This window comes from Gavia stellata, chromosome 1 (genome assembly GCF_030936135.1).
Source record: "Gavia stellata isolate bGavSte3 chromosome 1, bGavSte3.hap2, whole genome shotgun sequence".
Taxonomy (NCBI): Eukaryota; Metazoa; Chordata; class Aves; order Gaviiformes; family Gaviidae; genus Gavia; species Gavia stellata.
This window is the reverse complement of record NC_082594.1, coordinates 19,274,802-19,285,852: the sequence shown is the minus strand read 5'-3', so window position 1 is coordinate 19,285,852 and position 11,051 is coordinate 19,274,802. Positions and strand designations below refer to the sequence as shown.

Sequence of the window (11,051 nt, the reverse complement as noted above, 5' to 3'; positions counted from 1 at the left end):
ATTTCCATCTGGATGGGTTTGCCCGTGAATAATTCTCCTGTGTCTTGTGCACAAACGTGATTTTCCTACAACACCCATATATTTCTCTGTCCCAATCCCCCCTCTGTCTCCCCAGTATTTTTCTTCGCACAACACTGTGGCCAAGGCAACAGAAAGAAAATCTTTCTATGAACATGCATGTTATTTTCTGAGCCTTGTATGTCTTTTTTTAGGGCAGGGCTCAAGCAGGATTTTAGCTGGTGGTGATGATAGCTGGCGCAGTTTAAGGGTGGTTTGTTGCAATTGTACACCTTGGCTTTTCATTGTTCAGCCCGACACAGGTCAGAAATACCCAGGCTGATGTTAAAACCCAGATAGCGTTGGTGTTGTGAGAGGAAGCAAAGAGACGCCCAGCAGGCGCCCCGTGGGCTGGCCGGTGTCGGAGCGTGCGCTGTGGGGTGGCAGGGACTGGGGTGGTCTGGGCAGCAGCAGCTCCATCCCCATGGCTGGCTCCACACCATCCCAGGCGGGAGTTTCTGCATCTAGTGGCTTTCCCACCGGGAATCTCCGCACAGAGGCGGGTAATGGTCAGGCAGAGGCAGCACTGGGGATGCTGCACAGGCTGTGATTGCATCTTGTCCCCAGCCTCCATCATGACACCAATTTTCAAGAGTCTCTCAAAATCCAAACTAAAATCAATAAACAAAGTCCTGATCTGCCAGAAAGAAACTGTTGGTTAAGCTCTGAACAGTCCTTTGGGAAAACCTATTTTTCCTGTTTCCCAGTTTTGGCAGTTCTTAGCGGCTTTGTTTATTTATTTTTACCCTTTGAGATTAATCACTGTAAGGCGCGGGACCCGCTCACTGCCAGCTCCACCCCAGAGGTCTTTTTACAGGCAGGGTGCTCCAGGCTGCCTGTATGTCACTGCTTTACCCCGTGTGCTCCCTCCCTCCCTCCGTCGTCCGGCCGCCGCGCTGTTTGTGCTGCAGCAAGGGGAAGGGAGGCTTGTAAAGCCCTGCTCCCTCCAGGGCACTCCTGCCAGCTCATGTCTCCGGCACTAAACTTCCCATCCGCTTTTTCTACCCTAATGAAAGGTATGGGAAAGCTAGCACCAGGGAAGTACTGAAGCTAACAAAAACTTGATGGCTGTATGTTCACATATGCATACAAACATATTCGTGCTATGCAGAGAAGAAAGCTGCTTCTCCAGTCTTGCTCACCAAATGGCAATATTTTAATCTATTTATCTCAGTGAGTAGGTGAAAGAGTCTGTATTCAATGAAGAGTATAGGAAATGTGCTCATGGTAGTAGATAAAAGAACACCTCTAAGCATGTGCGAGCATTTTGGAAAGCTTATGTAATGTTTCCTTTGCAAAATAAACATATACTTACAGCCCCATTTCCAAAATGTCACCAAGAATATCATCACTTGCAAATGTTTCTGGGGAGGAGGTTGCCAAATTGCTAAATATATTCCGGGCTTCGAATAGACATTTTGTACCATTTCCTTTCTACCCTGATAAATCTTTTCTTAGCCCTCTCAGAAGCTCGGAGACCTGCCTGGGGATAGCATCCCACTGGGTTGGGTGCTGTGCAGTAGTAATCAGAGACTTGCCTCCCGATTTCATAGACACGGGCGCCATGCCAGGGGAAGCCTACGACTCCGCTTTTTCTCCACTTGCCACTAGCCCCCCGCAGGACCAGCACCATGGTGGAAGGAGGGGAAACAGGGACACAACCAAGGGGACGGGAGTGGAGGGATGAGAGAACCTGCGAGAGCACCTGGACAAGGTCTGCATGGTGCGCAGGGACGGCTGCTTGCCGCCCGGCCTGACACGTAGCTCGCGCCAAGGCCTCTGGGCACAAAAATGAGCTGACATCATGGCTTTTGGAGACTCATGCTTTAAAATTTCAGGTTTTTTATACACTGGTTTGCTCTAGTGATGTATGGCCATCTGTCTGTAAATTACTGCAGATAGATACCAAGAATGCAGCATTTCAAGGTTTTTACACTTCAGCTGAAAGACCGTACAAATTCAATGAAGAGGAAATGGTGCAACTCATGACACATTAACATACATAATGCATACAAATGTCTGCCCTAACCATCCATTTCTCTTTCTCAAGGATATCAAGGGCAGCCTGGTGGGCTTTCTGAGATCGGACACACAGGCACGGTGTTACCCAAGAGCTATCTCCTGGTGGCCTAACAGTCATAGATGAAAAATTAAGAGGAAAAGAGGAAAAGTTAACAGTTGGATCCAGGAAAACCCAGTGCTTCCGCATGAGGAGGTAGAAGCACTCATACTGCAAACCAGGCTTTAATATTTCATCTTTCTTTTGTTTACACTTTCCTGATTCCACTGACTTGCAGAAATGAGGGTGCAAGGAGAGGGCAGGTGCCCACATCAATCTCAACAAAGAGATCACTGAAGCACTATCACATGGAGATGCTAGCCACCGATCAAGGTGGCCATGTAGCATAGCACCAAATACCATCATTTATTGCTATTTCAGTCATACATAGCAAGAGTAGCTGCCACCAAGTTATGGGAACAGCACATACATTTGTGCATCCAGGAGAACCAGCTGGGGTTCTCCAGATGAAAAGTAACCTTACAAAAGCTGGATCAATTCCCAATCCAGTTCATCACAGGAATGTAGAAATTCTTCTTCTGGCAGAAGAAAACTGGTAGATATGAAAAGCTGCACATGAGATGGCAGAAGCTCTCTGCTTTTTTTGTGATCAACACGGGAGAAAATGCATGTAGAGCCTGTGACAGCTGGAAAGGCTGGAGATAAAAATATCCCTCACAAAGTGCAGAAAGACAGGATTAGAAAGAACCTCCTGGGTGATCAGGAGTAGCCCCTTGCTGTTGAAGACACTGTATTTAATGAGGGTATAAGATACTGTACAAACACGACAGCCATACCAAACTGCCAACGGAGATACGCCTTTTGCTCCTGGCTGGCGGGGCTCCTCCAGGACCTCCTCTTCTTACGATCAGCACGATCAGTACGCTTTCTTCCCTTCTTCAGCCGAAATTTATTTATAGCCTATTTACACCCATTTGTTCTTGAGCCAACGCCATCCATTAGCTTAACTAGTGGTTCCTCCTCCTTATTGTTCACGGCTTTCTGGAGCACAATGGCAACCCCTCAGCCTCCCCCGGGCTGCCCCAGCGGACTCAGAGCCTGTGCTGCCATGGTCACCTCTGACACCAGGGACCCCCGCACCTGTACCTGCACCCGCACCCACACCTGCACCCAACCCGCTGCTTGCTCCTCAAACGGGGACCATCCCTCGGGAGGGCTCTGGAGAGGGCCATGTCTTGCGCTGACCCGCCTTCTGCAGGGAGGTGGGGGGGGAGGATAATTCTGGGGCAGTGCAACACCCACCGCAGCCCTGCGACCACGCAACAGCTTCACAACGCCGAGACCCTGCAACACCCGCCCCGGTCCCGGGAGCACGCAGGGCCCCTGGGCCCAGCAGCTCCCCGCTGGCACCGCGTTTCGCGCCCCCCTCCCCTGCCGTGTGCGCGCAGGCGCAGGGCGAGGGCGCGTGCCCCCTCCCCGGCACGAGCGCACTCCCCCCACACCCTCCCGACGCCTAGCGGCGGCGCATGCGCATCACCTTGCGCTCCCGCCCGCTTCCATACCCCTGCTCCACAGAGCGGGGCGCGAACCTGCGGGGGGCGTGGTCTAGTGAGGGGCGTGTTCCTATGGGCGTCTCCCGCGGGCAGGGGCGTGGCCCCGGGGGCGTGGCGCGGCGCGCCCTGTCCATGGTGCGGGCGGCGGCCGCGGCGGCGCGGGTGTCCCCGCGGCGGGAGGGCGGCGGCGCGGGGCTGCATGGACGTGATGTCCCCGCAACAGGAGCACCTCGGGCCGGGCCGCTCGTCCTCGGTGAGCGGCGAGAGCAGGGGCTTCGCCGCCGCCGACAGCAAGAAGGTGAGGCCGCTCCCGGGAGTGCCCGCGGGAAAGCGCCTCCCGGCCCCCGCCCCCGTCCCGGAGCCTCCCACGGGCCACCGCGGGTCAGCGCGTCCCCACGGGACACCCCGCGGCCCCTTCGCCCCGGGCCCTGCGCCGCCGCCGCCAGGGCAGCGGGCTGGGCGGCACGCCGCCGCCGGGACTGGAGCCAGGGGGGAGCCGTCGGGGGAACTGGGGCTGGGGATGTCCGCGGAAGGGGCTTGCTGCACGGGTGCCCCGGGGAGCTGGGGGTGCAGCGGTGCCCGTGGAGCTCAGGGGGCTCTGCCGGGTGGGTAGCCCCGGGGACCTAAGCGGGGGTTGCTGCACGGATGTCCCGGGAGCAAAGGGAGGCTGCTGCCTGGATGTCGGGGTAGGTAAGGAGCGCTGCTGAATAGGTGTCCGGGGAGCTGGGGAAGGGTTTGCTGGGTGGTGTTCGGTGGAGCCAAGGGGCTTGTGCTGCATGGATTTCCTGGTGAGCTGGGGCGGGGGGGGTGTGTGTGTGTGGGGGGTGCTGCATGGATGTGCTGGGGAGACCTAAGGGGAGGCTTTGCTGGATGGATGTCGGGAGGTTTCGCTGGGTGGGTGTCAGAGAGAGCAGGGGAGAGATTTGCAGAATGATTATTCAGGGGAGCTAAGAGGGATCTGCTGCATGTATGTCTGGGGGGAGCGAGGGAAGGGTTTGCTAAAGCTGAGGGGTTTCGCTGGCTGCTCTCGCACGTGCTTTGTACAAGCGAAATGTAAGAGCAGCTTCCCAAAGAAGTGCCTTGTGCTCTCTAAGTATATTGCAATTGATAGCAGAAGAGCGTCATCCCATCTCCAAAACTGGTTGTAAAATCCGTTTGATGTCTCAAATTGCTTTTCAGCATCTGACACAATCAAGTGCAAAATGCTCACTTCTGCATACAGCCAAGTACTTGTTTCTGCCTTATACTTTGCTGTAATGAGCGAGCTGTAATAACCACATTCTTCCCACTGTGTAAAACAGGAATTCTTTTATTCTCCTTGCTTTACCAAGTGCTGTAGTGTTTTTCTACCCAAAGTAGAGCTGGTACCTTCCTGCCTTACCAATTTTGCCTCACAATGTCATTTAAACCTATGCACTGCCTTGTCGTTAGAGGTGCACAATACTACTGACTGCTAAATACGCTGGCAGGATTAGAATGACTGGCCAGGTTACAGTGTCCTTTACTAAATCTGTCCACCTGGTGACATGAATTTAGGATGCATGGTAATAGAGTCTGAGCTTGTGTCCAGTCCTGTTGCTGAGTGGTGGTTGGGGCTTTGCTGGCCACAGCACAGCAGTATGGAGAGGAGTCCTGGTCCCTCTCCTCCTGCTGAAGCGTCTCTTCGGGCTGGAAGTGATGCTGTGTGTTTCTGTGGGATGTGCCCATGTGTGCCATGTCCCACCAAGGCACATAGTGCTCCAGCCTGACCGCAGCCCTGGGGACCTCTTCTCATGGCAGCTGCTGCTGATGGTGAAATGGTTGCCTGGAGAGTGTTTGGCCAAGATTTCTACCACACTTTGCTGCAGTTAATACCTGATCGGTTTCTGAAGAGGGAGTGTGATACACCTACACAAACTGGTGGAGTACCTTCTGCTGCCTAGCTGGACAAAGTGATGGAGTAGATACTCACCCTCTCCAAGTACTGTGATCTAATTTCAGATGGCTAAATGTGCGGCTTTGATTTTTCTTCTATCATTTCTTTCATTTTTGCTGAAGGCAGAGTACCATGTGCCTTCCAGCCTGGCAGAGCCCTGATGCCAGGCACCCGCCTGAAATGAGAAGGAATGCTCAAGTACTGTGAAGATGAACATTTTTTTCTTACAAGTTCTGCTTCATGATTCAGCATTCTGAGGACAAATATTAATTGTAGTACTTGTGTTTCCTATTCCTGCTCCAAAGAGCGAAGGAACGCAGACCTTGTTTTTGCCAGCGCTGACAAGGGAGCGGGGATATTACTTTTTACGGATCTTGGCAACCCTTTTGGAATTCCTCAGCATGGAGGCACATGCAACGGGGGTACAGATGGAAATGCTCCTGCGGCGAAGCAGCTTGAGACCCTGGCTGGGCCATGCAGCATATGGCAGCTTTGCACACCACGCACAGCCAACACAGGCAGCCACCAACATCCAGCCAGCCACTCAGCTGCTTGTCCATGGTCGTGGTGCTCCCTTGAGACTACTAGCACGCCATGTCTTTGTGCCTATCTGGGGAAGAAGATTCCTACCTTTATGTTTGTGCAGCTGTGGGCTAGTCCTAATTTTGCCTGAAGCTGGATCTCAGTGACAGTTTGAATATTTTTTTTTTTACTACTTGGGTCCTATGCACTCTATATATACCTCTGTTTTGTCTTCCACTCAGTGCCAAAGCATCATATTTTTTTACAATACAGAAAGTCTTTCTTACTACCGGGGAGCTTACACTGCTTGTATTGGTTACATACAGTCAAATGGAAGAATGTGTTGACAAGAAATCAGTTTTGATACTGGTGACATAGCATGTCAAGTTGAACAACTTTGTTGCAAATATGTATTTAACATCAACTGTTTTACTTTATGTCACAAATACCCCCAAATATGGGATGCTAAGCAACGACTGAACCTTTCTCCCTTTTTATTATAGTGACTATGCCTCAAATTAAATTTATTTAGCTGAGATTTCCTCCATTGTTCTGTGGCTGTCTGAACTCCTACTTCATCTTCTGCTTGGCTGAAGGATCGCATGCGTGATCACATCATAGGACCAAGAGACAGAAAATGTCTAGGACTTTTTTTCATGTATTTCGTGTGACCGTCTAAACTATTTTCCTGGAAACATTTCCTTTCCTTTTCTTGACATGCAAAGTGGTTTGAACTGCTAACCTGCCTCACAGACACTGGGAGGTTCTCTCTGTTAAATGCTTACAAGGCATTCAAGACACCCTGCTAAAAGGTGACATTGAAGTGCAGTGTTTTAGTTAATGCTTTGGGAAAGTTCTGGACCAGATTTCCTCCTTACTGGACTTATTGGAGTCACTGGACTATGTGTGGTTGACCTACAGAGAAGTTTTGTACTGACTGTTTAGTTTAGTAACCAATACCAGTAAATTGATGCAACTCTGAAGTGGATTGAAGTAACATGAGTAAGAGTGATTATACTGATAGAGCTTATTTCTACAAAATTATCAAAACAAACTATGCAGCAGAGACGTCTTTTATGCCAGTGTAACTGTGTCAGCATTAGCAGCTGCGGTCATTTAACCATATTTATAGGTTCCTGGTGTTTCACTTCTCTCTTCTTAGAGGGGCTAGATGCCAACCAACCCTGAATATTTTACACAAGACAGTATTTGGTAACATAAGAATTCACTCTTAGGATTTTTTGCTGCTTCCTTGAAGATTTCAAGTGACTACTTATAATTTTTTTGAGGCTCAGCAATTTTTTATATTTACTCATACAATGTGTGCAAAAAATTAATCATTGTGCACACTAAGCAAAATAGTATTTATGGTTTGAGACTTAAAATATGGTATCCCATCACCATAAAAATGAGTTTCTTTGTGATTCTGCTCACAAATACAGCAACAGTTTACTGGCAGGGAAAGGAGAATTGTAGTGTTCCCCAACAGTGTACTAAACGGATTAAATTCAAGCAAATTAACGGCATTGGAAGAGTAGAGGTAGTCATACATAATCTTCATCCCTTTATTTGTCTTACTCTGCAAAGATGAATCAAGTATGTATTTGCCATTATACCTGGTGATACCTTGATCTCATGCCCTTATATATATATATGTTTTTTAACATAAAGCTCCTTAAGGCAGAGATTGCTCCTTCCTGCAAGTCTCTGTCCTATTTACTGCAATGCTGGCTGAGGATCTGGGGAACTGCTCTCAAAACCACACCTGGTAGTGCCAGGAATCTCGGCTGTCCAGGAACAGTACTGGTTACATTTTAGTGAAGTGGTGGACAATTCTGTCATCCCACAGACATATCCTGTAGCGATTTTATCTCTGATGAGGACCAAAAAAGACCCCATTTTAATGAAGTCATCCACATAGTTGGTCCTTAGGTTGAAATCACCTCGGCAGGCTGTGCTGGCTTGTGATAGCTTACTGTTGTGATGTGCCTCCTGATACTGCTTTAATTATGAACTAGAAATAGCAATCCCTTCTCTGTCTGTCCATGAGAGAAATTTTAAATTATGCATAAAACAATGTGTTCTAGTTCTTAAGTTTCCTAGTCTTGGGGGTTTTTTTGTCCCTCATGGTGGCAGTAGGAAAGAGAGGTACTTGGCATGTCGTGTGGGATCTAATACCCAGTAACTGCATGTATCAAATCATGGCTTGTTTACTTAATGCTGCTTGAAGCATCTGTGTGGAATGGCGGGGAATCGCCTCCCTCTGTCATCTGTGAACTGCTCCTAAGAAAGCCTTGCTGTACAGACACTGGGGCAGAATCGTGTCTGTGTGTTAACCTTCCTGCTTTGTGTCAGGCTTGAAAGGAAACTTTGGGCTTCATCAAAACCACCACAACAGAGTCGCTGGTCTGAGCACTGTAGGCGCAGTGCAGCTGACAGCAGGACCCATAGGCTAAATATCGATGCTCCCCTCCTCCACATTTTTAGTAGTCTTCCACACCTCCATCTTTTGGTGTAGATGGGTGAGATCTTTTGAACACATCCATATCAGTGCTTCCAAAGACTCGTATCCTTTGGGAGGTAGTTGGTAGAACATCTTTTGCTCCTAGTTTCTTTAATCTGTTTTTCTTTCTACTCTGAGATGGCCTTTAGTCTCCAGCTTTGCTATGCTCTCTAGCAGCTGCTCTTCCATGATGGTGTGCTTTTGCTTCCACTGTGTTGATAACTCTTTCCTCTTGTGCTCCTGCAATTGTTTTCCCCTTGGTTATCCATCCAAAAATGGCTTTCTTTTTAGGAAAGTCCTTGTAAGTAAAAGTATTCTGCCAGCATAAACAAAAGCACATAGTTTTGTCACCTGCTCTGCCTTTATGGTAAATGGGCTCTCCGTGGGACCTAGACATCTCTGCTGCCTGAACCAGCAGTTCAAATGCAGTCATCTTCTCACCCTGTTTATACGGGCTCAGGAATGTTATAGGTCACTATAGGGCCATTTCTTGCTTTACCAAAGTAAAAGAGGTTCTTGTTATTTCTGTCATTTTTAGACAACCATATGCTGTAAGTCTAACAAATACTGGATTATGGCATGTAGGAAAAAATGATTTATTGCCTTCTGTAAGTAGCCCGGTGATAGAGGGGAAAGAGTGGTGCCCAATGGTCCTGGAAAATTAACTGCTAGGTCCTGAGGATTGTTTAGATTTTTTGTCAGGCAGTTAGTTAAACTTTGCCTTACAGTTTTTGGTAAAGGTTTGTGTTCTGTGCTGTGTTTCTGTTCTGTTCTTTCTAAACCAGAAATGTGTGCCACAGATAGGTTTTGTTACTCAGACAACAAGAGCATAGTTTGCATGGGTGAAATCCATCGCAGTTATTAACTTAGGTACTTTTAAAGAGTAGGATTTGTTAAAATCAGACTTCTTTTTATTAGGAAAACAAAGCAGAGAGAGGAAGAGCTTAGCCACTTGAGTGCAATCCTCAGCTCAAGTTATTGGCACATCTGAGTGCTGTCTCTGTCACCCAGTTAAATGACCCAGGTACATGTCCCAGCCTTGACCCACTTCTGGAGCCAGCCTGTAAATCAGGAGCCTGAAATCCTTTCATCTCTGGGGAGGCTTTTGCAAGAGTGTCTGCACATTGCCGAGGAGGCATTTCTGCTGTGTTCACCTGTCAGTCAGGAACTGAATACATTTTTCAACTATTTCATATATGAATCCTGTAAATAGACATCAGGTAATATGATTTTCTCACCTAAGCTCAAACCATTCTCTGAGAGGTCAGTTGTTCCCTATTGCTGACCTCACAAATTTCTCTGTCTCCTGTCCTTTGCTTAGATAGCAAGGAGAGGATTGAGCTGATTAACTCAATTTTCTTGGTCACCTTAGTTTTCTTTTACAGTCAGTGGAGGAAATCAGCACTTCTAGGACAAGATGAACTGTGCGCTAAATGTGTCCTTTTCTCTCTGCTGACTGTAAAAGGAGCACAGAGAGAATAGCTCAGGTGTGCAAGTCTGAGTTTGGGTGAGGGGAATTCTTCTGCACATCTCTGACCATCGTATCGGTCAGGCACCATAACCTGGCAGCATGGACAGTGCGCTCCTGGGGAATCACAGCACACAGCCGCTGCATTAGCCCACCTGCTTCAACCTCCTACACCTTTGCAGTAGCTGCAGAAGGGTATCTGCTTATTGCACAGATTTTCACTTCTCTAGATACTTGTAAAATGTTATAAACACTGTATATCTGTTACTTAAGTTATTTGTCATCACAAAAGAAATAGTAAGTACCGTGATTTTTTTCACGCATTCTTTATTTAATTCATGCTCTGCCATTCTCATTTCTAAGTTTGATACAGTTAAGTGATATACACAAAGTACAAGAGAGTGCTTTATCTTCATTTCCAATTTTTTTGAGGATATCATGCAGATGCTGCTGTATGTTACCTTTTTCACAGGACGGGAATTAATATCATAACTCGGCAATATATTAATTTACATAAATTCCATATAATACCATTAGCCACTTCAGCTGCGAGGCAAAATTAGTTGAATACTGGCAATCAGGAATAGGTTTTTCCTCCAGATGATGACTTGTGAGATACTTGTGAAATTTTTACTGTAATCCTGTAATCCATAGGGGTTCTGAATCCTGAGGAGAGACAGCATATTTTCAGTGGTGGTTTGCAAGGTTACTGTCCTCAGCATGGTGGGCTGATCTGCTCATAAACCACCTACCATCACAGTTTACAAAATAGTGTTTCAGAGTATAGGTCTGATCATTATCTGGTGTAAATTAATTCTTTTGAAATCTATAGCCCTATGTCTGTTTATACCAGATGAGAAACTAGCCAAATACTAATGCATACCACCAGTCCAACAACCAAAAAAGCAAAAATTTTTGTTTCTGTTAAAAAAGCAGTCGAGACAACTGCCACCAGAAATGCAGAAAGTATGAAGTTAAACCTGAATCGGAGGGGAGGGGGGCAGGAACTCAAG

General features: G+C 47.7%; 1 protein-coding gene across 1 annotated transcript in view; it reads left to right on the top strand.

Moving 5' to 3' along the window:
- The first annotated feature begins 3,829 nt into the window (after window positions 1-3,829).
- The window catches only part of ARHGAP20 (Rho GTPase activating protein 20), a 60,706-nt gene continuing 53,484 nt past the window's right edge, over window positions 3,830-11,051 (top strand). Inside the window, exon 1 of the mRNA XM_059821616.1 lies at window positions 3,830-3,928. Within this exon, the coding sequence (XP_059677599.1) occupies window positions 3,830-3,928 (99 nt within the window). The remainder of the gene's footprint in view (window positions 3,929-11,051) is intronic.